At 35.0% G+C, this 26,794-nt stretch overlaps 2 protein-coding genes across 6 annotated transcripts; one reads left to right on the top strand and one right to left on the bottom strand.

The window, feature by feature from the left end:
* Window positions 1–10,730: 10,730 nt before the first annotated feature.
* LOC120122424 lies at window positions 10,731–24,866 on the bottom strand. 2 transcript variants are annotated; one of them, XM_039141553.1, is made up of 2 exons: window positions 23,418–24,866; window positions 10,731–10,743 (listed from the first exon to the last, which is right to left on the bottom strand). In XM_039141553.1, the coding sequence occupies exon 1, from the start codon at window positions 24,802–24,804 to the stop codon at window positions 23,452–23,454; it is 1,353 nt and encodes a 450-aa protein (XP_038997484.1). In that variant the 5' UTR covers window positions 24,805–24,866; the 3' UTR covers window positions 10,731–10,743; window positions 23,418–23,451. The 2 variants fall into 2 exon arrangements, with proteins under 2 accessions (XP_038997484.1, XP_038997485.1); XM_039141554.1 differs by lacking the exon at window positions 10,731–10,743 and adding an exon at window positions 16,412–16,424.
* Window positions 17,746–20,892, top strand: LOC120122423 (pentatricopeptide repeat-containing protein At4g32450, mitochondrial-like). Of its 4 annotated transcripts, none has more exons than XR_005516078.1 (3): window positions 17,746–19,619; window positions 19,945–20,039; window positions 20,520–20,892. XR_005516078.1 is itself a non-coding variant. In XM_039141551.1 (2 exons), the coding sequence occupies exon 1, from the start codon at window positions 17,956–17,958 to the stop codon at window positions 19,600–19,602; it is 1,647 nt and encodes a 548-aa protein (XP_038997482.1). In that variant the 5' UTR covers window positions 17,747–17,955; the 3' UTR covers window positions 19,603–19,619; window positions 20,520–20,892. The 4 variants fall into 4 exon arrangements, 2 of the variants coding, with proteins under 2 accessions (XP_038997482.1, XP_038997483.1); XR_005516077.1 differs by having other exon boundaries at window positions 19,945–20,062; XM_039141551.1 differs by lacking the exon at window positions 19,945–20,039 and having other exon boundaries at window positions 17,747–19,619.
* Window positions 24,867–26,794: the final 1,928 nt, after the last annotated feature.

Raw genomic sequence — 26,794 nt, 5'->3', positions numbered from 1 at the left:
TTTGACACCTCAAGGTTGCTTTCGTCGAGCTCTTTCTTTTCTGTCGTAGAAGTCTCTCTTCCTTTGGACAAAGCATCTATCCTATCCATCATCTTGGACATCTGCTCTTTTATCTATCTTATCTCCTTTTTTTCCTCGTCTGCCATGTGATCTTCGGGTGCAGATCTTTCCACTATTTTCGAAGCTTTCTTAGGATGCCATTTCTCATCTGTGTTATAGTCTGTCTGATCACAAAACCCCTTTTTCATCATGAAAACCTTCTACTATGATGGCCACTCACAAATCAACACCTTTTGATTATGTCATGATCATGCAATGCAGACAAAGAGAAAAACAACATAAAAACAAGTTAGTAAAAATAAGATAACAAAATGACAAAAAACAACAATAGCAAAATAAATAAATTAATAAGCAAATGCAAAAATAAGAATGCAAATGCACGAGGTGTTAATCCCAAAAGTGACCACTTATAGAACAACCTTTCATTTAGACAACAAGAATTCAGTAAGTACACCATGTAGTCAAAATACAATTGTGATTCTTTATCTCTTCATTTCCATGAGCCGTACTCTTAATGGAATCTAGTATTGCACCCCCCAAAACTATCGGCGTATTTTATCATCTTTTGATGACGTCAAATGTCCTTAAATTGAATCTTTAAATCTTCATTCTTACCTCCAATGCCAAGTGGTCTTCATGTCTTTGTGAAGGGTCTTCTCGTCGTTGGTATGACTATATCTATCTTCTGAGGGAACATCTTGGCCTTTGTACCTTTTCTTCAATCAGCTTCAGATCTCTTTATTCATCGGGGGTCCTTCTTCATGGATCGTTTAAACATATCTGGATCTCCCGATTTTGACTACAGTGTGGAGAATTTCTTGCCTCAATATGGTCAGCCTTCTTGTTAGTCAATCACTTGCGAATTAACACCCCTTGATGACATGAGGATGCAAATGCAATAAAATCAAAATAAAACAGACCTAGAACAAAAGCGGGTTAGTACACATAAGATAAACAACAAGATAGTAGGTACCGTAAACATCAAATAAAACCTACCCTCACATGCTGGCTACCCAATCATGCTTTAGTAGATCCTACCCAACATGATATCTACCCACATGTTTTTTCATTCACAAAAAAAAAGAAAAAAAAATCCTAACCACATGGTATCTAATTCACATGCTTGTTCGAAAAATAAACCTAACCACATGATCTCTAGTTCGCATACTTTTTGCAAAAATAAATAAATTCGAGGAAAAGGTTAGAATGAGTTTCCCCTCTGTGACTTTTGAAGAACTACGAACAAAGGTTCAGTAGAGCTTTGGTAACACTAACAGGGTCCTCGAGTTTTCCTTTGTTGGTGCCCCCTTGGGCTTGCCAGACCCTCAATTCTCACCCATTATAGGCTTAAAACGAATCAAGTTCAATTCGAGGGGATACATTTCCCTATATCCATGCAAGGAAACTCAATGTTCTCTCATAGACATAAGGCATGTACCCCAGAGGTTACTAGCTAAAGCCCGTGCGGAGAAAAATAATTTTTCTCACGTAAGCGTAGCTTTCACCCCTACCTAACGGGACAGAGCACAGTAAGAATGCTCTAAATATTGAAAGGTTGTAGCCACGGTAAGGGGAAACCCATAATCCTTTACCTTGATCCAAGAAAAACAACAGACTAAAGTGAATGTCAGAAAACTGAAACATATAAATCACACGTTAGTACAACTATTTATTTGTTAATCAAATTACAAATTAAAATGCAAATAAAAAATTTAAAACAAACAAAGGATCAAAAACCAAATTAAAATGAACTTATAACTTTCATTTGCAAAGACAATTAATTAATCGACTATCGGCCTGGCTCTCTAAAAAAAGACCCCAGCGGAGTCGCCAAGCTGTCGAAACGATTTTTGACGTGGGGAGCGAGATTTTGAAAACCACGTCATTTTTAATAATTCTCTTTATGATAATTTTTTAATTAAAACAATTTGATTTAAAAAAAAAACCCACGTTTCGAAAATTTTGGGTTTTCTTAAATAAATACGGTTCGAGGAGTCGCCACCAATCCTTGATTAGGGTGTGATTGGGCACCCAAAAAACGTTTTGTCATTTTAAATAAAAATTAATTTTAATTAAAACAACAAATCAGAGTCTGCATTACCAGAAAATGAGTATGGGAGTCGATTACATGTGGGGAAGGATTAGCACCCCCACAATGCCCTAAATCGGTACCTAATCGATTAATTAATGTCTTTGCAATAAATTTTACAAGTTCAATTTTAATTTAATTTTTGATCCCTTAATAGAACAAAAAAAATTCAAGAAGAAAATTGTTTTATACAGACAATCCTGAAAAACACAATCCTTTTTAGTTAAGGCGCATTTTTTATGGATCATCCATTCAAAAGATTATTTCAATGTTTTGTTCAAATTATATTTAATATACATATAAAAGGTAAATAAAATAAAATAAAGAAATCATTATATATATTTATTTATTTATTTATATATATATATATATATATATAAGAGATATTGTTTTTCATAAAAAAATCTTTATTATACTATATTATACTTAACATGCAAAAATTAATAATATAAAAATATATGTCATGCAAACTATTATCCATCGTTATGGCAAACTATTTATACACCTATTTATGAGTTATGATGTGAACATGCGAACTAAAGGAATGCATATAAAGACTAAGTGTATTACAACAAAATATGGAAAACATACTAATAAATCATAGTAAAAAGAAATGCACATCAAGACCAAACAAAATAAACACTGAAATTAAGGGGGAAATGCAAGCTAATAGGGAAACAAATGGTGTAAGACATACAAAATATTCCATGCATACATGCAAACATAAAAGGACATATTTTATAAAGGAAATGCACGATTACAACATTCCATTTTGACACCTAATTATTTCAAAATTAATACACAATATGGAGATAATAAACTAATCAACGTAGAATATGAACAAAAAAGAAACAAAGTTAATGATTTACACACAAAATTAAAGGCTAAATTACATAAATGCCGAACTGTGAAACAAAATGTAATACAATAAATGGTAAATTAAAAGGTACACACATGGGTTCATAATTCAATTTGTCTTAACACGAAATTTCGAAGCAGTGAATATGCCTTGTAGTATTTCTTCTTACCAAATAATTCTCAACAATATGTTGAAAAACGGTGCACATGGGTGCACATGGCACCGAAAATCATTCAATTGCTTTGTCAAATGAGGGCACCAAATGGTGTAGAAAATATATTATTTTATTTTATGGTAAAATCATATCTAGTCATTGTAATTTAGGTATTTACAAATTAGTCCTTAAGTTTCAACTATAAATACCCTAGCTCATTTAGCTTCAAAACCATCCCAAAGCATTCTAGCTTTCTTCTAATACTAAAGAGAATTTAGAGAGTTTCTTGAGAGTTGTTTTCTCTTTTTTATCAAGAGAGAATTATCATTGTTTTCTCCTTGGTAGATCGAGAGAGGTTGTAATTCCTATTTTCTCATAGTGAAATTCTTCTACCATTGCCCGTGGTTTTTACCCTATAAAATTTAGGGGTTTTCCATGTAAATTTTGTGTCTCTTTTATCTTTAATTTTTATTTTCTCAAGTTATCAGTTGCATTTTTGCTCTATCCGATAGCCGTCTTCCGCAACAATTGGTATCCGAGCCAGATTTGAGTGTGTAATATATGCTTATTGTCTTTGTGGTTGCCACCAAAAGGTGGATCCTCCAACATAAGAAAGTAAGAAGGTATTACCCATTCTTTGAAGGTTCCAGAGAACTATTCACGATAGTGAAATAGTGGGAGCTATCCGTAAAACAAGCTATGGCAACGAAATTTGATATTGAAAAATTCAATGGGAGAAATTTCTCATTGTGGAAATTGAAGATGAAGGCCATCCTGAGGAAAGACGGTTGTCTAGCAGCTATCAGTGAAAGGCCGGTGGATTTCACAGATGACAAAAAATGGATCGAAATGGACGGGAATGCTATGGCAAAATTTCATCTAGCATTAGCAGATGAAGTATTGTCAAGCATCGAGGAGAAAAAGACAGCTAAGGAGATATGGGATCATCTCACCAAACTGTACGAGGCCACATCGCTGCACAATAAAATTTTCCTTAAGAGAAAATTGTACACTCTCCGTATGCCAGAATCTACTTCAGTGATGGAGCACTTAAATACACTGAACACTTTATTTTCTCAGCTTACATCTTTAAGCTGTAAAATAAGAGAACAAGAACGTGCTGAACTTCTACTTCAAAGTCTACCAGATTCGTATGATCAACTCATCATCAACTTGACAAACAGTAATGTCACCAGTCTAGTCTTCGATGATGTTGCAGCTGTTGTTCTACAAGAAGAAAATCGACGCAAGAACAAAGAAGACAGACAAGTAAATCTGTAACAAGCAGAAGCGTTAATAATGATGACAACGATGAGAGGGAGATCAATAGAACGTGGCCAAAGAAACAGTCACAAACATGGTAGATCGAAGTCAAGAAGCAAGAAGAATTTAAAGTGCTACAACTGTGGAAAGAAGGGTTACTTGAAGAAGGATTGTTGGAGTCTAAATAAAAACTCCAATCCACAAGGCAATACCGCAAACACTTCATATGATGGAGATGATCTATGCTGTGAAGCGTCAACCACCGTGGAAGGTAGAAAAAGATTTGCAGATATATGGCTCATTGATTCAGGAGCAACATATCACATGACCTCAAGAAGAGAACGGTTCCATCAGTATGAACCTGTCTCAGGAGGATCTGTGTATGGTTGCAATGATCATGCCTTAGAGATCATTGGCATGGGAACCATCAAATTGAAGATGTATGATGGAACAATTAAAGTTGTTCGAGATGTGAGGCACGTGAAAGGCCTGAAGAAAAATTTATTATCCTACGGATTGTTGGATAATAATGCAAGCAAGATTGAAACACGAAAAGGAATCATGAAGGTGTTCCGTGGAGCGCTTGTGGTGCTGAAAGGCGAAAAGATAGCTGCAAACTTGTACATGCTGAAGGGAGAGACTTTGCTAGAAGCAGAAGCCTCTGTTGCCTCATGTAGTTCAAATTCTACAATGCCATGGCATCAGAAACTTGGACACATGTCAGAACAAGGAATGAAAGTCCTTGTGGAGCAAAACCTACTTCCAGGCTTAACAAAGGTATCACTTACCTTGTGTGAGCATTGCATAACAAGTAAGCAGCACCGGTTGAAATCCAACATTTCATTCAAGGACAAAGCACATACGAGTTCAGTATCATTTCATTCGTGAAAAGGTGGAAGAAGGGACGGTAGATATGCAAAAGATCCATACCAAAGACAACATAGCAGATTTCATGACGAAGGCGATCAATGCCGATAAATTTACTTGGTGTCGATCCTCTTATGGCCTGACAGAAATATAAGCAACATGAAGGTACAAGGTAGAAAGAATGGTGTGAAGATATGATTGTTCCAATCAAATCTTCAAGTGGGAGATTGTTGAAAATCGGTGCACATGAGTGCACATGGCACCGAAAATCATTCAATCGCTTTGTCAAATGGGGGACACCGAATGGTGTAGAAAATATATTATTTTATTTTATGGTAAAATCATATCTAGTCATTGTAATTTAGGTATTTACAAATTAGTCCTTAAGTTTCAACTATAAATACCCTAGCTCATTTAGCTTCAAAACCATCCCAAAGCATTCTAGCTTTCTTCCAATACTAGAGAGAATTTAGAGAGTTTCTTGAGAGTTGTTTTCTCCTTTTTATCAAGAGAGAATTATCATTGTTTTCTCCTTGGTAGATCGAGAGAGGTTGTAATTCCTATTTTCTCATAGTGAAATTCTTCTACCATTGCCCGTGGTTTTTACCCTATAAAATTTAGGGGTTTCCACGTAAATTTTGTGTCTCTTTTATCTTTAATTTTCATTTTCTCAAATTATCAGTTGCATTTTTGTTCTATCCGATAGCCGTCTTCCGCAACACAATAATCATGCACATCTGTGAGATAAATAAACAACATCAGCATATAAAAACGTGTGATGGAGTATTTTGCATTGCTGGGAAAAGAAAGTAGTTATAACTAACATATAAAGTATCATATGTAATACACCAAGAATGCTGCTAAAGTTGAGTAAAATGTTCATTGGAGAGATGGAGCAAAATGAAAATAATATCTTGACAGCACTCAAAAGAAATCATAAACATATTGCATGTTTTATAAGATAAACCAGATAGAAAAAGAAGAACTCACATAAACATATTGCATTTTCGCCTTGCAACTTGACAACACTGAACTCCCGTGAGAAAACCCATTATTTTACTTCTTCAGAAATAGACCTATATTTTTTTAGTGTCGCTTTAGTTCAAGTTTTCCATATTTTGATCAAACAGCTTTCCAATGATAAAGCCATACACATAATCGAAACCATAATTTAGCTTTTGGTGCTACATATTTAAATGTTTTTTAATTCCCAATTTAGATTTTAAAATTTTATATAAAAAAATATTTTTTATTTTGTCTACGGTCTTCTCTCCTTTGTTTTTAGAATATCCTACTTTATTTGGTTGCAGATACTCTATTATGATTAGATTCAAAGCAACTTTCATTAATACTGTTTGATTATTAATTAGAATTTCTGTAAATTTTATTCTACAACTCAGATGATATCGATTTCTTGTGTTAACGTTTATATCTATAAAGCTAAATAATTTCTTAGCTTCACTACAATTTCCAGATTCACAAAAAAATAATTATAATATGATATCATCGTAATTATAAATGTGATTATTTCAAAGTTAATACCGTACAAATTAAAATCATATGATGGACCGTCATTTTTCTCATACATGCATAAAACATGATTTCTTTTGAAAAAAAATATATTTGTTATCAATAATAGGGTAGGTGCTTAAATGATCTTAGCTGACACTTCTTCTCTCCTCTATGTTGTGGGTTCAATTAGGTGTGCTTAATGAGTTGAGTAGCTCATGAGTAACTCGAATTCGACTCGGTCAAAGCTCGATAAAAATTCGAGCTCGACTTGAGACCTTAACGAGTTGATTCGAGTAAAGTCAAACTCGGCTCGATAAGTTCGCAAGCAGCTCGCTAATTTTTTATATAATTTTTTCAGTAGTTATCTTAAAAAATTATTTCATTCAAAAAAAAATACTAATTTACTAATAGATAATAGAAAAAATGATAAATTACTAATCTATTAATTTTATAATAATAAAAAATACAAAATTATTAATTAGTATTTTACTACACTCAAAAATCAAACCATATTTATTATTTTAATGTATTTGTGGATTGTTACTTTAGAGTTTAAACTCTGAAATTGTTTCATACACTCTTTTATAATATTTTTGGTTAAATTTTTTAATTTATGTTTATATTAAGCTCTGTATAGTATTAGTAGGTTTTACCTATAATTAAGAAAATAAAGTAAAAATTTTGGTGTGCTTAAAGAGTACCGAGCTTAACGAGCAATGAGTCGAGCAACAAGTTTTTTAACAAGCACGAGTGGAGCAAAAATTTAACGAGCTTAACGAGCAACGAGTTGAGTCGAGCAACAAATTTTTTTAACGAGCACAAGTCGAGCACTGTCCAACTCGCAATCGACTCGCTCGATAAACACCCTAGGTTCAATACTCATTAGGAGTAAAATTCATCTTTCCTTTCCCTAAATAGAAATTGTTCAAAAAAAAAAGACTTGACTAGAAAATGATTAAAAAATTAATCAAAACAAATGATAGATACAAATAAACATCAATGGCGATGATGATGAAGGATAAACACCATCAACACTAACATAAAAATACATATGACAACGGTGGTTCATTGAACTCAATCTACCACAACTCAATCGCAGCTTATCTTTAATGATTGTGAGTGTCTATCAATATTAAATCCAAAAGTTTAAAGCAGAGATAAATCAACATGATAATGAAATGAACACTATATGAATATGAGAGACAACTTTAAATCCAACCCTCGAAAAAAAAAAGATGTGGTTCAAGAGTAGAAAAAAATGCTAAAAGAATAGATAAAACTATCCACTATTTTTATATGAAAAAGGAAATATTAGTTAAAAAAATATATAACATAACTTGATTCTTTAAGAAAGGTCAGGGGTCTGAATCCTGATATTTGCGAATATAGCAAATTGGGTTGGTAGGGTCACCCTCAAAATGAACCTCTGTAAAAGTCCGATCTAGATTAGTCGATCAATAGATCGTATACTAATCATTAGATAAAAAAAATTATTTGGGTCATATTTTCCGCTAATAAATGTCTTCTTTTCAATTCATTTTCGATATCGAAATGCGATAGTCTAATGTCAACCGAGACAAAGGAAAGGTTGAAGTGGATTCGAGAGGGTGGATTCGAGAGGGTGAATTCATATAGGTGTGTCTTCGTCTACCCTGTTGTGTAAAGGTGCTAAATTTTTAAGTTTATGTTACTAGATATTCTCATTTATTTGTACGTTAACTCTTTCGAGTTGTAACCACCTCTCATGATACTAGTTGGTGCACATAAAGTTAAGCAATGTGAGGTTGTGTTTAAATTTTATTGTATGAGTTAGATGATCATATTGCTTGTTTCCATTGATAATGTTGAGATTAATGTGGTTAAAAGTACAATGGTAAATAGAATTCATTAAATGGTCTCAGTAGATAAGAGAAATGTTATTCTTACCATAGGTCTTGAATTTGAACAATCGCGTCTGTAAGGTGTGCGTGTTATCAATGATTAAAAAATATTCTGAACATATACTACCTTCTAATCACCGTAAACTATTAAAAAATGCTAAATGATTTAAATTGAGTATCGAGACTAGTAACACTAGGGTGCAAATATCATCTTTGAGATATGCTACTATGTAAAAAATGAAATAAAAATATCATGGTTGAATTAACCAAAACGAAATATACTTTTGAGTATATAATGACATGAAATATAAGCTTATAAACATTCGCATATGTTGAGTGTACACCTAATTGTAATACCCGATTTTTGTCAACCCTATTTTTAAAGCCGAAACATTTTTATTAAAGCTGATTTTGAAGCCTAATACATCATCCAACTTGAAACGATTTTTTAGACAAGATACAGACTTTTTTAAGGCATGATATCTTCTTGAAACTGGATCTTCTTTCATTTAGCTTTCCAACGCATTTTAAAATGCATCAATCGGACATCGGAAACTCAATATATGCTTATTTTAATGAAGAACGCATGCAGAAAATTGGATACGTACCCAATACGGAGATTTTAATTTATTACGTATTTTCAATTATTTTATTGAATATTTGTAATTAAATTAAGTTTTATACTTTACATTGTTTGTTTAGGGTAATTTAGGATCTTTTTATTATTATTTTAGAATTAATTTTCTTTTAATTAGTATATCTAGCATTAATAAAAAGATATTAGGTTTTTTGCTTTTAGGATTTTTGGCAGCCTATAAATAGGTCCTCTTATTTTGTAATTAGAGGACAAGAAGAAAGAGAGGAAAAAGGGATGAAAGAATCATCTATTGTAGTTAGAAGAACAAGAGCAATAAAAGTGAGTTTTGTTTAAAGTTATTTCCTTTTTATTGTTATTGTTGTCTTTGTTGTTTCGATCGACATCGATCTTGTTTTTTTTTTTTTAAATCTATCAGATTAGAGAAAACCGATGAACAAAGAAAATACTCTTAAATAGATTTCTCTAAATCTAACATTCTTTGAGGTTTCTCCATGAAAACAAATAATTTTCTTTAATCTTTATTTGTTATTTTTTACTATTTTGTTTATCGTTTCAATATTGCTTTTGTTTGAAAATCTCATTGGATGAGAAAAAATCGATGTCGGAACGATCCTTAAGCTTTCTAGGGCTATGGCAAGGAGCGATCCAACTTAATTTTGGAAAATATTGGGTTTTAAAATAAATGCACAAATAACTAAATTTGGAGTCGTCATCGACCTTTGTATTAGGTAGGTCGAATACCTCGAAAATATCCTTTAAAATAATTTTAAGAAAAATAATTATAGAAGATAAAAAGTGATATGCATTTAACTAGAAACTCATTTTGAAAAGGATTCGGGAGTCGATTACGCGTGAGGAAGGATGAGCACCCCCATAGTATCCAAAATCGGTACCTAAGCGATTATACGTCATCTAAATGTTGAAATTTGCAAATTTGATTATACATTTAAATTATGATCCTAAAAAAGTTTCGAAAAGGGTATTATTTCATATGGGCAATTCTCAAAAACACTCTCCTTGTTAGTTAAGGCGCGTTTTTATGGATTCTCCATTTAAAAGATCATTACCATATTTTGTCAAATTATATATTTAATATATATAACGAAAAAAAGTAAAGAAAATAAAATAAAGAAAACACTTGAGTATATAAAAAAGGGGTTATTTTGCATGGGTAACTCTTGAAAACACATTCCATGTTAGTCAAGGTGTGTTTACATGAACTTCCCATACAAGATAATATTCACTTAATTTTTCTAGTGAGAATACACATATTTAATATATAAAAATCATTTGAATGTAAAAAATGTATTACTCTATACGACCAATTTTCGAAAACACACTCTTTGTCAGTTAAGGCGTGTTTCCATAAATTCCTCATATAAAATAATACTACTTTAATAAATGGAAGCAAACTATAAGAAAACATATATACGTATGTATGTATATATATAATAATAAAAACTATATTATATACATATTAATATATATGATGCCAATGTATTAGAGAGAAACCCAACGAGGACTTAAAAAGAACAACACAAACTTAACAAGCTCGAATGCAAATAAAAGAAAGTTAAACAACTATGTAAATGGATGATCGAAGTAAAAAGATGATAACTTTAAAGGTTAAACTATAAAACCAGTGTGGACTAGGGCAATCATTGTAAATATCATACAAACTAAGCATTGGAATCGTAATAAAACCATCATCAACATTCAGGACTAAAATGGAAATTATTAAAATTTAAGGATTGAGTTAAGCATTTGGCCAAAGCATATATAAATGTGGGCAGTGACTAAAACAGAAACAGAGTGAAACTTAAAATGCAAATTAAAATAAATGAAAATTTATTTTAGTGATCAAAATGTAAAGTTACAAGACTCTAGGGCTACAATGCGACGGATTAAAACTATAGAGGGCTCTCATGTGATTTATCCTTGCCCCTAAAACGACGTGTATTAACCAGGGCATAAAATCCTAAAAATCGGCCCAAAATAGCCATCCCACTTCATTTTTTCAACTCACATGTTTTTTTATTAAAATAAGGAAATGAGAGATTCTCTCAAACCCTCTTCACCTCTCACCTCACCGGGAAGGCCAAAAGCATCTAGCCACCGCTCACCAGAGCACTCCACCGTCGGACACGGTGGTCGGAGTCTTAGGAATCTAACCCAAAACGATGCTCACTCTCCCTAAACTTGAAAACAAACTCCATTCGACTTAAGAACTACCCCATAGCCCTATATCTAGTGAAAAAACAAAGGAGTTACCTTCGATGAACGACGAATCTTCACTCTAATAAAAGAGCCCAGATGCTTCGATGGTAAGTGTTTCTCTCTTTTCTTCTCTCTCTTTTTCTCTTTTTCGTTGTTTGTTTTCATTTTTTTCGAATCCCAGAGTTCTCTCTCTCCTTTTTTGCTCCTTGTTAGATGAATGATATGAATGATCATTGAAGAGTAATACTTCTCTATGTTATTCATAGTACATACACAATTATATACAAGTGATCCATAACTACTTACAACAACCTAACAACTTCAGCAACTAACTGCAACTAACTAACTGACTACACCTAACTTCATACCAGCTTATACATTTGCACACTAATTACATTCCACATTCTCCCCACTTTTGCCTTCTCCTCCAAGAAACGACTGAACACAAACCTTTGCTCGAAAAATCTAAAACTGTGCTGCAGAAAAAGGCTTGGTCAAGCCATCTGCAACTTGATGGCTAGCAGGCATATAATTAATCAAAACCTGTCTAGCAGCCACTTTTTCTCTCATGAAATGAACATCAAGTTCAACGTGTTTTGTTTTAGCATGATACATCGGGTTTGCAGTAATGGCTACTGCACTATTATTATCACACCACACTATAGGTATTTTAGGTTGCAACATTCTCATGTCTGACAGTAGAGCACTTATCCACGTTGTCTCGACAGTAACATCAGCCACGCTCCTATACTCGGCCTCCATAGTGGATCTGTAAACAGACTTTTGTTTCTTAGAGCTCCACATAACCAGATTCTCACCAATAAACACGCAATTGCCTGAGACAGACCTTCGATCATCTGCATTCCTACCCTAATTAGGATTCGCAAAGGCCACAATACTCAGTCCAGCACTGGACGATGCTATAGCCAGGCCATGGTTAAGTGTGCTAACCAAATATCTCAGGATGCGTTTAACTGCCACCAAATGATCACGCCTAGGTGCCTGTATGTACTGTGCCACCTTGTTCACACTAAAGGAGATATCAGGACAAGTGTGGCAGATATAAAGAAGTGCTCCTACAATGCTACGATACTCATACGCATCAGGCAACAGATCACCAGCATCATCTCGCATAAGCTTCGATGTAACCAGTATAGGTGTAGCCGCAGTACCAGCATTACTCATCTTGGTCTTCATGAGAAGCTCCATAATAAACTTTCGATGACTGAGAATCAATGAATCATTTACTCAATGAATCTCGATACCGAGAAAGAAATTGAGCTCTCCAAGGTCCTTTAACGCAAACTCAGCCCCCAATAATTGCACAATTTCTTCAATTTGAGCATCTGACTCACCTGTAACTATTATGTCATCGACATATAATAGCATGTATACATAGCTGTCATGAACATGCCTCACAAAAAAGGAAGTATCTACTTTAGATTCTTTGAACCCAATGCGAAGCAAACACTGCTTCAACCTGTCATGCCAACTTCGAGGTGCTTGTCTCAAGCCATACAAGGCTTTTTGAAGTTTACAAACCAACAACGCACCATCAGATGCCCTCTGCTCAAATCCAGGTGGTTGATGCATGTACACATCTTCACTCAACTCTCAATGCAAAAAGGCATTGTTTACATCAATATGCCGCAATTACCAACCCTCTGTCGTAACTAAGGCTAAAACCACATTCAGTGTGGTAAACTTAACCACTGGACTGAATGTCTCATGAAAGTCATGGCCTGGAATTTGGGAATACCCCTTGGCTACAAGACGAGCCTTATACCGATTGACAGACCCATCTGGATTTTTTTTTCAACTTAAATAGCCATTTACAGCCTACTACTGACCGACCTTCAGGTAAAGTCACAAGAGACCAAGTGCCATTCTTCCGCAGAGCTTCAATCTCGGCATATACTGCATTTTTCCAATGAGGGGACTGAAGGGCTTCATGCACATTGGCAGGTTCCATAGATACACAGGAGGCCACATACACCTTAGGCTTGAAAATCCCACACTTGCTCCTAGTACGCATAGGATGACAATTCAAGTTGGACTGCACACCACCTTGTTCATCAGACTCAACATTATCTTGAGCACTGATTTCTACATCACTTTGCTCATGAGAAATGCTTGCATTTATTGCTTCTTCATAACTCTGGACAGTAGAACCACCACTGCTAGTAGTATTTTATTCAACATCAAAAGATGCACTTGAGGACCCTCTTGCACTCAAGGGCTCATGTCCTGCAGTTTCATTTACATTGTCAGGTGTCAACTCTTCACACGACTCAATAGGTGCAACAAGACTATGCACACCATTATCTCGTTCAAGTAACTTCCTCACATCAGCAACAATCTCAATATCACTAGATATCGAAGCAGCAGAATGGGATGTTGTGCGATTGGCTGCATTACCTGCAAATGGAAAAATTAACTCGTCAAACGCAACATGCCGAGAGATATAGACTCTCCCATTGTTTGCTAAACACATGTAACCCTTGTGTTGTGGACTATATCCCAGAAACGTGCAAGGCTGAGACCGAAACTCCGTCTTATGTCTTTGAAACACACATAAATATGGGAAACATTTACAGCCAAATACCCTCATGAATCCATAATCAGGTTTCCTCCCCCATAATATTTCCAAATGAGACACCCCACTCAATACCTTAGTTGGTAGTCTGTTGATGATATAAACTGCAGTAATAGCATCATAGTACCAATAATGTAGAGGCATTGCAGCCTAAGCCAAAAGTATCAAGGAAAGCTCGACAATGTGTCTATGCTTCCTCTCAACCACTCCGTTTTGCTCAGACGTATGAGGACAAGCCACTCGATGAACTATGCCACTCTTAGCTAGAATCGGTGAGAGATTTCGATACTCACCACCCCAATCACTTTGCATAGACTTGATTACCACACCAAACTGATTCAACACCATCTGTTGGAACAACTTGAAAACACTCATAGCTTGTGACCGATCCTTTAGAAAATACACCCACGTGTGTCTAGAGTAGGCATCTACAAATGACAAGTAATATCTATATCCATTAGACACTACATTTGATGGTCCCCAAATATTAGTAAATACAAGTTGGAAAGGTGAAGTATATAATGTAGAGGAATTAGAAAAGGGCAACATATGACTCTTGCCAATACAACAAGCTTCACAAAATTTATTCATTGTTTTGGAAAGTTTGACATCAATCGTTTTACACACATCAGTTATAGTACTATAAGTAGCATGACCCAATCTTCGATGCCAAAGTGTGAAATCATCAACTGCCACAGCTGAACTAGTTGAAGCATTCTCACAAACACCTAGCAACCGTTCTCCTGAAAAGACATACAACCCTCCTTCAACATGACCATGCAGCAACACTTCTTTTGTAATAACATCACGAACACATTACCCATGATCATAAAACTTAAAGTATACGCCATTGTCCCTAGCAAACTTGGACACCAAAAGAAGGTTTTGAGTTATTCTAGGGACATGCAGTATGTCATTTAACATCAAATATTTAGAAGATGTTGCTAAGGTACCATTACCAACCATGTTTACAGGCAAAGACACACCATTACCAACAGTGAGCTTACCTGGACCACCATGTTCTGACCGGTGTGTAATGTTACCAGAATTGGGTGTCACGTGGTGAGTGGCTCCAGAGTCCACCACCCACTGATCTTGAGTAGAACTAGTCGTTGAGTAACCTTGAGAAGAACCTTCTGTGGTTAGCTGACTTCGAACCCTATTCACACAGCAATCACAACCAGTGCAATTGGTTTTTTCATAAGTCATGTTATTTGTATTAGTTGTATCTCTTGCATACTGAGAATGACCAATATTAGTGGACACAATCTGGAAATCCTCATCAAAACGATGACAGCACCTGTCAACAAGATGACCAGGTTTCCCACACAATTGACATTGTACACGCAATCGGCCACGACCATGGCCACCTTGTCCCCCATTTCTTCTTCCAAAATATGAGGTCTGATGTGATCAATGACTATATGAATTAGAATTTGGCTTGACAACATCTGCTCGAGCAACATGAGCACTGGCCAATACTAAATCTTCTTGAGCAGCAAACCCAGCTAATTGAGTCTCAGCATCAATTAGAATCGTACTCACATTTTCTAAGGAAATAGAGTCACCATTGGTGGTTATAATTGCCATGAATGGCTGGTACTCTTGGGGTAATCCTTTCAATATACTTGCAATATGCCCAACTGTGGGAACCGCACTACCACAGGATGCTAGGGCATCACAAGTTTCTTTAACCCGAGACAAGTAGACACGTATGCTTTCTTCTCCTTTCTTGAGAGACTGTAGTTTACAGTGAAGGTTCATCACAGCTGTGGACGATCTAGTGGCAAAGATCTGTAATACTGTGTTCCAAACTGCATAAGCAGTTTCTGCTCCAACGAATTGTGAGAGTAAATGTGTACTGATAGTCGAGAGCAACCACGATGCTAACGCACTATCTTGAGCTATAAAGTCTTCATTTGGAACCATCGTCCCATCTTCAGCAGTCAGACATTCTGGTAGAGGCTTCAACGCACCGGTGAGCAACCGTTCAAGCCGGTGACTTCTTACTGTGAGAAGCACTTGCTGCTTCCAAAGCAAGAAATTCGTTTCATCAAGCACAACATTAATCTTTTTGTTAGTGAACATCTTGATTCTGTTCGAAAGTGATTGTAAATCAACAGCAGCCATGAACACCGAAACTTCTTACAGTAAAAACAATCTCTCCAGGACTTATGGCGATTGATACCATGTTAGATGAACGATATGAATGATCATTGAAGAGAAATACTGCTCTATGTTATTCATAGTACTTACACAATTATATACAAGTGATCCATAACTACTTACAACAACCTAACAACTTCAGCAACTAACTGCAACTAACTAACTGACTACACCTAACTTCATACCAGCTTATACATTTGCACACTAACTACATTCCACACTCCTGATTATTGATGGTTGATTCCTCCTCTTTCTCTGATGGATATGTATTTTACAAAGAGGGCCCTATACTTTTTTGACTTTTTCGTGTTGCATGTAAATAGAAATAAATGATATCTGATTTTTGCTTTTTTTATCTCTTTTTGGCTCTGGATGTTTTAACCGAGGGGGGAGACACGTCTGACGACAGGCGACAGATGACGTATGTACGAACAGGGTAAAAACATTTTATCTTATGTCTTTTCATCTATTTTGAGGCGACCGGTAGGCATCTCAACGATAGTGGTAGGCCTCGGGAACAGGCGAGTCACAGGCGAGCAATTTGGTCGGGCGCATGTAGACTGATCGGCGCATGGTGGCTGCTGCTGATTAGGGTAAAACCTTAGCTTGGGTTAATTCGGGTCGTTGGATTAGATCTGATATTAATCGAATTTTAATCGAGTTAAATTCAAACAACTCACAAACTGCTCAATTTATAATCATATCTATTTTTTTTTTGAATACTTGTAGCTTGTTTTTCCCTTCAGTGTAGCCGGTTAATTTTAAAGGTAGACAAATTTTTGATAAAAAAAAGATTGTTGGGGGGTTTTATGTGTTGCAAAACAACAAGGTAATTTATGCCCTAACTCAAGTTTAGAGGGTTTGAAGCGTCATTTCACAAATCCCAAGGTGGAAGTGTTCGATGTACCAAAAAGGAGGCACGATGGAGATTTCTTATTGTTTTGATAGTTGGATTTTGAGATTGTAGGTCGATGGATTCAAAGTTATATTTGTGAAGTTTGGCCCATTTTCTAATAAAATAAACACTAAATTAATGTTCAAGAAATAAAAAAGTAATTACTTATAAATTTTTAGGTAGTTGTTAATGGTGGCTAGCATGAAGACGGTAATGATCTCTACCAAAATCCAGGTTTAGAGAAGAACAAAAAAAATATGAAAATAAATCAATTGATAATTTTTTAAAATATTTATATAGTTATTTTTAATTAGAACTAAACTAATAGAGGGTAAAAATTTTGAAGACTGAATCCGATATTAAATTAGACCATGTTATCGTTTCTTTTAAGTTTTATCAAAATCTTAACAATTAATGATCAAAATGAAAAATAAATTAGTGACAATTTTGTCAAAATAATTTAATGACTAAAGTGAAAATTTTGATAATAGTTTAGTGACCGATAGGTAGTTTACTCTAAAAAAAATTAAGTATCTAATAAAAGCAATTTAAAATAAAAATTAAAAGAAATAGAGTAAAACTTATTATCTTCAACCCTAATTTCCTGAAACAAAAAACCCAAAGTGCCTCACTTTCTCCTTCTCGACGGACAACAGTCGACTCTCCCACCTCACCCAGTCACCGTGCATCCATCTCAGCTCTCACCTGAGACGGCGGACACTGGGTTCTCATCCAGTAGCCGCTACAATCCAGCACTCACTGTTCTCTCAGCCGCGAAACTTGGAAGCAGCAAGCATCAATGTCCTGCAAGAGTTTTTCAGTTTTGAACATAAACTATCTCACCGCTTTATCTAAGGTATGTTCTTCAGGACGTTTCCCTCGTTCAGTCACACATTTCAAGAAGTTTCTCAGCACTGCGGCTGAAAGGTGGGATTATGTTAGCCCTCATAGCACCCGTCAGTTTGAGAATCCTCCGTATGATACCCCAAGTTCACTAGGCTATGAGCAGAAACAAAATGGGCACGCCTTAAACACAAACCAAGGTTTTGAAGTATGCCCTACGGGTGATTATGGGGGGACTCGGTACCGGAAAAATCCACAAGATATCTATAAGTTTACTTCTTATGGTCAAGTGACAAATAACACTTTTTCTTATGGACAAGTAACAAGTAACGTTAATTTTTATGGTCAAGTATCTGCTATTTCCGACTCTAAGGAAGGGTTAACTGAGATTTCTGAAACTAGCTCAAATAATGCTACGATTGAGATGCTGGAGGAATTTTGCAATAAAAGGAATGTTAAAGAAGCATTAGAAGTTTTGGGGTCGATGAGACAGCAAGGTGTTCATGTGGATTTGACCCAAATTTTACGCATAATGAAGGCATGTGGAGAAGTGAAAGCTTTACCAGAAGCGAAAACTGTTCATGAATACCTCTTAGGATCACTTTCACCTCTCAAGATAAGCATCTATAATAAGATTTTAGAGATGTACATGAAATGTGGTTCGACTGTTGATGCATTTGATGTGTTTGACAAGATGCCGAAGCGCAATCTAACATCTTGGGATATTATGATCACATGGCTTGCTAGGAATGGGATAGGGGAGGATGCCCTTGACCTGTTTTATCAGTTTAAGCAGGCAGGCTTGAAACCAGATGCCAAAATGTTTGTTGCTGTGTTTTATGCTTGTGGTGTTGTGGGCGATATTAATGAGGGAATGCTCCACTTTTCGTCAATGAGCAGTGATTATGGCATTGTCCCATCCATGGAGCATTATGTAAGCATTGTTGACATGCTGGGGAGTACAGGGCATCTGGATGAAGCATTGGAATTCATTGAGAAGATCCCATTTGAGCCCAGTGCTGATGTTTGGGAAACTTTAATGAATCTCTGCAGAGTTCATGGGTACTTGGAACTTGGGGATCGTTGTGCTGAGCTTGTGGAGGTACTAGATCCCTCCCGCTTGAATGAACAATCAAAAGCAGGCCTTATACCTTTGAAAGATTTGGATCTTCAACATAATGAGAAGAAGAAATTGGCAAATCAAAGTCCTCTTGAAGTCAGAAGCAGGGTCAATGAGTATCGTGCAGGAGATACATCACATCCTGAGAATGATAGAATCTATGCACTGCTGAGAAGTTTGAAAGAACAGATGAAAGAAGCTGGTTATGTTCCAGAAACGAAATTTGTTTTGCATGATATAGATCAGGAAAGTAAGGAAGAAGCTCTTCTTGCTCATAGTGAGAGGCTTGCTCTTGCTAATGGTCTCCTCACTACTCCAGCTCGTGGACAGGTTCGTATAATAAAGAATCTTCGTGTTTGTGGTGATTGCCATGCTGCATTTAAGATCATGTCAAAGATTGTTGGCAGAATGATCATAATGCGAGATGCTAAGAGGTTTCATCATTTCAGTGAAGGGATATGTTCTTGTCGAGATTATTGGTGATTAAAATAGAACTTGAGGTATCATTTATCTTAACAATCTGTTTTACGTTTTGAATGAAAAAGAATTTAGTAGCATCTGAAGTGTGTAATCTATAAGATAGTTATTAGAGAAGATATAAATCAAAATAGCACTTGAAGTATCATTCATCTCAACAATCTGTTTTACTTTTTGAATTAAAAAGAATTTAGTAGCATCTGAAGTGAGTAATCTATAAGATAGTAATTTATTAGAGAAGATATAAATAACCTATCTAGTTATAAATTTTTCTTCTACTTGTTTATGACTTATACCTGCAACTAGGTGTACTTCATTTGAGATATAAACAAGCCTTCTTTAATGCAGAACATCCAAATGCTTTGGATTCAATATGCTAACAGCCAAATTCACTTTTATGGCCTATGACTACTCTCCACGCAGGGGAAGCTGGTGCCAATTTGGTACCTTCACATCTTTAATCACTGTAATTGCTCTTTCAATATCTTGCCCTTGTGAAGTAGTGAATTTACATTTGCATATGCTCCTTCTAATGTGTGTCTCTCTTTATCTATCAAAATTTTACATTTATTTTCAGTGAATTACTATTCATCTTGCCCAGTCTGTGGGCTGTCTTGACTGCATTTTTCATATTCAAGTAATTAAAAGAAGGATTTTTGTCTTGTTCTGGTGTTAGTATATGTTATATTGTATATTCGTTGTTTCAGACGATCCTGTTGTGTATAAACAGAATTGATAGTAGAAATAGTGTTGCAATATAAGCAGGTAAAGAGTAATTTGACTTTGATGGGTGTTGTAATCCCATGAGATATTTATAACTCAAAATGATTTATCATATTTTTTTTTTGGGACAGAAAAATGCTTAATCTTGTGAGTAAATGTTGTTGGTGTATGTGAAAACAAAATGAGGAAATGTTTTGCAGGGAATGGGTGTTGTTCAGATAGTTTCTACAACTGGGGCAGTTTATAGGTTCCTGCACCATCAATTGGCTGGGATAACACAGCTTGGTTTGATCGGACAAGCACCGTCGTTAGTTTGCATTCAATCATAGTTGGTTCATTCATTCACATGTTTCATCTTTCAAAGTTGACAATGTCAGCAAAAGCCGGCAGCCTATTATTTTGCCATTTATATTCAGTTTGAGTGCAAAGTGCAGTGTGCGAAATCAGGAAATAACTCATTCGAGCAGCAGCATAAACGCAGGTAATGTAATTTTCTTACTAACTCATACGAGCGTAAATGAACATTTTGATTAAGATATGGATATAGATATAGACACAGTTGTAGGAATCCTTTTTCTCTTTAATAATATTATTATGCCAACATCACGAGCTTGAAAAATATTGCAAAATTATTCGATTCCTACATTTGCTTGCATTTTTTCACCTGCTTCCCATCCGCTCCATCCAATCATGTCCATACATTAGATGATAAGATGTCAAAACTCAAAACAATGGGGGAAATGGATGCTGATATAGCTTGCTATAACTACTGAGAATATGGAATATCAATCATGAAAATTACCAGTTGCGTATAACGAAACTTAATGTATCAAGAAGCTAGGTGCAAGTGTAGCTCCAGAGCTAGCGCCTTGTGTTGCCTGGATTTTCATAGCTAGACCTGACAAATTTGAATTGAACTCAATTATCCGAATAGATGATTTATCCAAATCGACATTCGATATGGACTTGGACAAGATAATATAAACTTGACCCAAAACAAATCCAATTGAATTGAAATCGATTTGAATTTTAGCTGGATTGATATAAGCCTGAATTGAAATCAACATTACTTGAAAACAACTTAAACCAATTGAAATCAATTTGAACTGTAGGCAACTTGAATTTAATTTACCTGTATCAAATGCGAATTTAACATTGACTTGATTGATTGCAACTTGATAATTAAGTTTAAGTGAACGAATAGCATTTTTTATTATTATTTATTTTTTTAAGCAATTTTGTAAATAGTAAAACGATTTTGTTTTATTCTTCTTTTGTATTATATTACAAGTTAACCACTACCTTTAATAATAGTTTAATGGTTTAATATTATTTTTTTTCTCATTTAATCTCTATTTTTGATTAGGCAATTCTAAATTATTTTTAAAAATTATGTGATAAATTCTTTAATTAAGAATCATCTTTATTTAAGAATCGAATTCTTTATTATTAAACAAAATGATGAATAACTTGTTTTTACAATATATAAATATTATATTTATTTATGATTTATAACGAAAGAATAATATAATTCAAACATAATTCTATATAATTATTTTTAAAATTCAATAAATATTATATTTATAATTAAAACATTAAAATCTGATTGAAACTTTTAGGTGAGAATAGAATTTATAGTTTAAATAATTTTATTTTTTTTACTAAATAGATCGTACTACAAAATTTTCGAGTCAAATTAATATGAAATTTTCAAGTCACAAAATTTAACATGTCTTATAAGATAGGGGTTAGGTCAATTTGTCATCCCTAAATGATGAAAACATTGAATGGTTGAGAGTTGAATTTGAGAGTTGTTTAGATTTAGGAATTGTGATGTTTTGGTAGATTTGGAGTGATAATGAGATGATGATGATGGGGACCATGATAGTTGTGTTGGGCGTATGGAGAGTTGAAAATTATAGTGATTGAGAGGTGAGGTTTCACTTGGTGGTAATAGGTTATGATGGCAGGATGTGAGTATTTAGATTTTTTATTGTCAATCGCGTTGGTTAAGAGAAACGGTGATTTTCGAAGGTTACTTCGATATAGGATAATGTGGTAGTGTGTATGGGTGTGGTGATTCGAGAAAGTGTGTTTAAAGTGAATAAGATGAAGGTTGATGGCGATTATGGTGGAGGTAGCATGGGTGATAGAGAGAGACTTCTAACAATGGTTGAAGGTTATCAGAGATGGTGGGCAATAGGATTGTAATGGGGTCCTCGAGATCCCCTTTTTATGTGTTTTTTTTGGTTAAGCCCTTCTTTCCTCTTCTCTTTGCTTGGTTGATAGTGGTCAGAACGACGGATGATGATGATCAGAACAATGGCTGGTTTGATGATCGAAATCTGGATTCGTTCATGTTGAGGAGAAAAATGATGAAAAAAGAGGAGGAAGGAGGAGAAAAAAGAAAGAAAGAAGGGGAATGAATTATTTTTATTTACATCAAAACAATGTCTAAATTTGATTTTTTTTTTGGAAAATCCTAAACTATGTTGATTTGGTGTTGATTTCCGTATCACAACATTATTAATTATTTAACGACAAAATGACCAAAATAAGAGTCATTCAAACATTAAGACATTCAACTAAAATTTTTTAAATTTCACCGATATAAAAATAAAAAAGTTGAATGATGAAGAATGCAATTTACTCTTAATAAAATAGGTAACCTCTTACCAGAATTAAAACAATGTAAATAATAGATTCATGTACTCTCCATTCTAGAAAAATAGATTCCGTAGTTTTAGTCCCATAATCCCTAAAAAGCTTGAGATTTGCCATAAATTGAACTTATAAGCAAAACCTAAGATTTGTTATATAACATTAAAAGAGACTGATAAATAACAATTCATTGATTAAACATATTAAAATACCATTATTCTGAAAATGGAAATAATAAATAATATAGTTAAAGCATTACAATGGACACATTTCAGTTGTGGATGTAAATATAAAATATAAATTGAAAGAGGAGAAAAATGATAATGAAGAGAATATATATTACCTTCCGATATTTCTCAGCCATCTTTATGACATCAATTTTGTTCATTATTGCCACCAATTGTAAGTGGCTGAGATTATGACATTTTTGGACCGACTAATAATAATAATGTACTCCAAGAAAATAATTAATTAATTTTTCTTTCCCTCTTCACCACCTTCTTCCAAGTAAGCCTTCTTTCTCCTATCAGCTGTAGCAAACAGACAAATCACAAGAAAACACGTGGCGTACATCCCATGTACCTTCCAATTCGTCTTGGGCGGTTGATGCAACACCACCCTATGAAACACCGCCACGTAGTAATGCAACCCGACGGCGAACCCGACGAAAATTTGACCCAAACCCAACATCTTGGATCCGAGACCCGACACGGTTGAGAAAACAAGAATCAGATACATCAAAAGCAGCAGCAAGTAAAGCACGTATCCGAGTGTTTGAAGGACCTGTAAACACACGTAGGTCGAGGGCGAAGTAGCGTAGAAAAACTTCAATGGCTCGAGACCAGTGACGAGTGAAGTAAGGCAGAGGATCGAGAAGTAAATCGAGAGGTAAATTTGGATGAAAATGAGCATCTTTTGGAGTGAAAAGTAAGCTTTGATGCGGTTAAAGATGAGGGAAACTAACAGTAACGGGAGTAAAAGGAAAGCACAAGAGATTACAGTGGCAATCGTAGGGGCATGTTTGTTGCCGACATATGGTTTGAACTGTTTCGTGAACTCTTTGTTGTATTTCGTGATGTAAACTTTTGAGGTTTTCGAGATTCTCTCAAGGTCTGGGATAAGGTTTTCCTGGAACTTGGTCGGGAGATCTCGGAACTCAGCAACTAAATCGGATTCATCTTCCTCGTCCATCCAACTGGGTTGCTTTCTCTGTTGTTTCTGAATCTGGGTTGTTGTTTTCCCTTGGATTGAGCTCTTTTGAGTTTTTGAAGATTGAGCAGCACTGTCGGTCAGTGTTTTTGTGGTGGTTTTGTTCTTGGAAGGGCTTAGTTTGAGTAGATCCGAGGTTTTTGTGATCTTGGAGGAATTGGTGGCTTTTGATGCTGTGGAGTTGAGTTTCTTGAGCTTGGGAATCGAACTGAGCGACAAATTTGATAATGATTTTGTTGAATTGGTAGTTTTCGAAAGCTTGGTATGGTTCTTCGCCGACAAATTTGATGGCGATTTCAATAGTTTGGTTTGGTTTTTTGTGGATATATTCAATGATTTGATAAGCTTGGTTTGGTTTTTGGTTGATAAGTTGGATGATTTGATGAGCATGGTTTCGTTCTTCTTGGGGGATAAACTGGAGCTTTTCTTCTTCAACAACAGCTGCTCGTCTTCTTCATCTAGCTCTAACAATCTTCTTCCATCACCAGACCAAGACCGAGTGGTCTGAAGCTCGTGGCTATGAATGGAGGCACAAAAGAGCAGAGAAATCAACACGAAGAAAGCAATATAAAGCAAGAATACCTTACGGAAACTGAAGTACACTAGTGGAGCCATTGCTGAAATTGTCTGCCTTGAAAGATGGAAAAGATCCAATGGTTTTAAGGTTGGGATTGGATCTGAAGTATCCAAGTAAGTGAAAAAGAAAGAGATAAAAGAGAAAACAAAGTTTATATAGTCGTAGATTTACATGAAAGGCATTAATTGAAAAGTGGGAAGCCGATGAGGTCAGTCATATGGTGATAAAATTATATCAAAGGAAAAGATATTGTAGTACTTATCTAATTACTACTAACGCGGTTTTCGCACCGTCCCCTCGCTGCCTACGACTTCATTACCTCACTCCCACAGTCACACTCCATAAGGAAAAGGGTAGTGTTGAAATGGCAAAGTTGACCTTAATGAAGTGAAAAATATAATTTTCCTAAAATTATTTTCTCAAATAAATTGTTTTGAAAGCAATTCTGAAAGATATCAAAACATAGTATCTCTTCAACTTTTTCGAGAAAGACGTAGTTTTCTCTGGAAAGACGTATGGACAAGACAGAAACAAAATCATGTAAGGTGTGTAGAAAATATACACTATAGTCCATGTTTCTTCCCCGGAACAGTTACATCAGAAAATTTTGGAAAGACAATGATTTAATTATAATGGTTTCAAAACTACTAATACCTTGATAGATAATTAGACCATCAAAGTTCGGGGCAATAAGGGGCTATTGCCCCTCCCCACTTATAACATAGATATGTCATTGGCTCGTAGGTAATATTATTAGAATAAAAACTTTTTAAAATTTTTTATTCAAAATCACAATCACATAATATTATTAACTGAAATAGCATTCCTTAGTAAAGACGCATCACGTGAAAAACACCAATCAAAATATGTATTTTATAATTTATATGGTGCATCTTTGGGAAAACCAATATCAAACTGCTTGTAACTTCTTCTTTTATTGTAAGGAGCATTTCAAACCTTATCCTCCTCAATTTTTGTTGTACGGGTTTAAATTATGGTTTGATCGGTAGTTTATGAACTACCATATATGTGTCTAATCCAGACATATCTTGGTATGACCATGCAAAAACATTTTTGTACTCCTGAAGTAAGTCTATCAAGTTTTGTCTTGCTTCAGACGAGAGTGTTGTGCCGATTTTAACTTCCTTCTTCCATTTCTCAGTCCCTAAATTCAAAACTTCAATTTTTTCTTCATGGGGTAATATTTGCTTGTCTTTCTTTTCCACCATTCTTAACAATTCGGAATGTAAGTTGCACTCACCTTCATTGTCACACTCACCGATTTCCCTAAGACACTTGAGCTACTCAAAATCGATTTTCGGGTCAGAGTTAACATTATCCACATCATTAACATCCAAATACCTGAAAGAAAAAGAGGGGAAAATATATATACATGCGAGAGAAAAATATCCCACGTAAAATGTAGAAACAAATGTATTATATACATATATATACATGAAAAAAGAAGTGAAAGGAAAAGATGTTTGCGAGAAAAGAAATTGCATCTTTTATTGAAATATAAATAAAAATAGTTTATCTACCCTTACAAAAGATCATATATTGCCCCGTGTATAAGCAAATAGGGGAAGTTTGATCATTAATCTAAAGAGATTTGAAAACCACAGGTAGTTCTTCAACAGTCCAGTTGTTAAGCAAGAACCCCGGCGATAACGGACAGATTCCAAATATGTCAACCTCCTTAGGACCATCTGTTGTTATAGAATTGATACTCAAATCTTTCAGAGCTTTCTCCAAATCATATTAGGTCATCATTGTTTCTCCCTCAAACATATAACCACCAGACCTGAATGTATCATAAAGAGGAGGAAAAACCATTGGTTCCCATTGAACCTCTTCTCCTATCAACCTCGCTCTTCTTCTTTCCTGGGAATTCTGGATTTTTTTTCCTTCTTTGTTGGTGAATGGGTTGGAATCCAAGTCCAAACTGATCCAATTTAGAAATTGGATGAACAAAACTAATTATTCATTGCTAAGAACTTCTGAAACCTCTTCCTATCATTGCACATC

Source organism: Hibiscus syriacus, unplaced genomic scaffold (genome assembly GCF_006381635.1).
Source record: "Hibiscus syriacus cultivar Baekdansim isolate YM2019G1 unplaced genomic scaffold, ASM638163v2 tig00110387_pilon, whole genome shotgun sequence".
Classification (NCBI taxonomy): Eukaryota; Viridiplantae; Streptophyta; class Magnoliopsida; order Malvales; family Malvaceae; genus Hibiscus; species Hibiscus syriacus.
The sequence above is the reverse complement of the archived record's forward strand: the minus strand, read 5'-3'. Positions and strand labels throughout refer to the sequence as shown.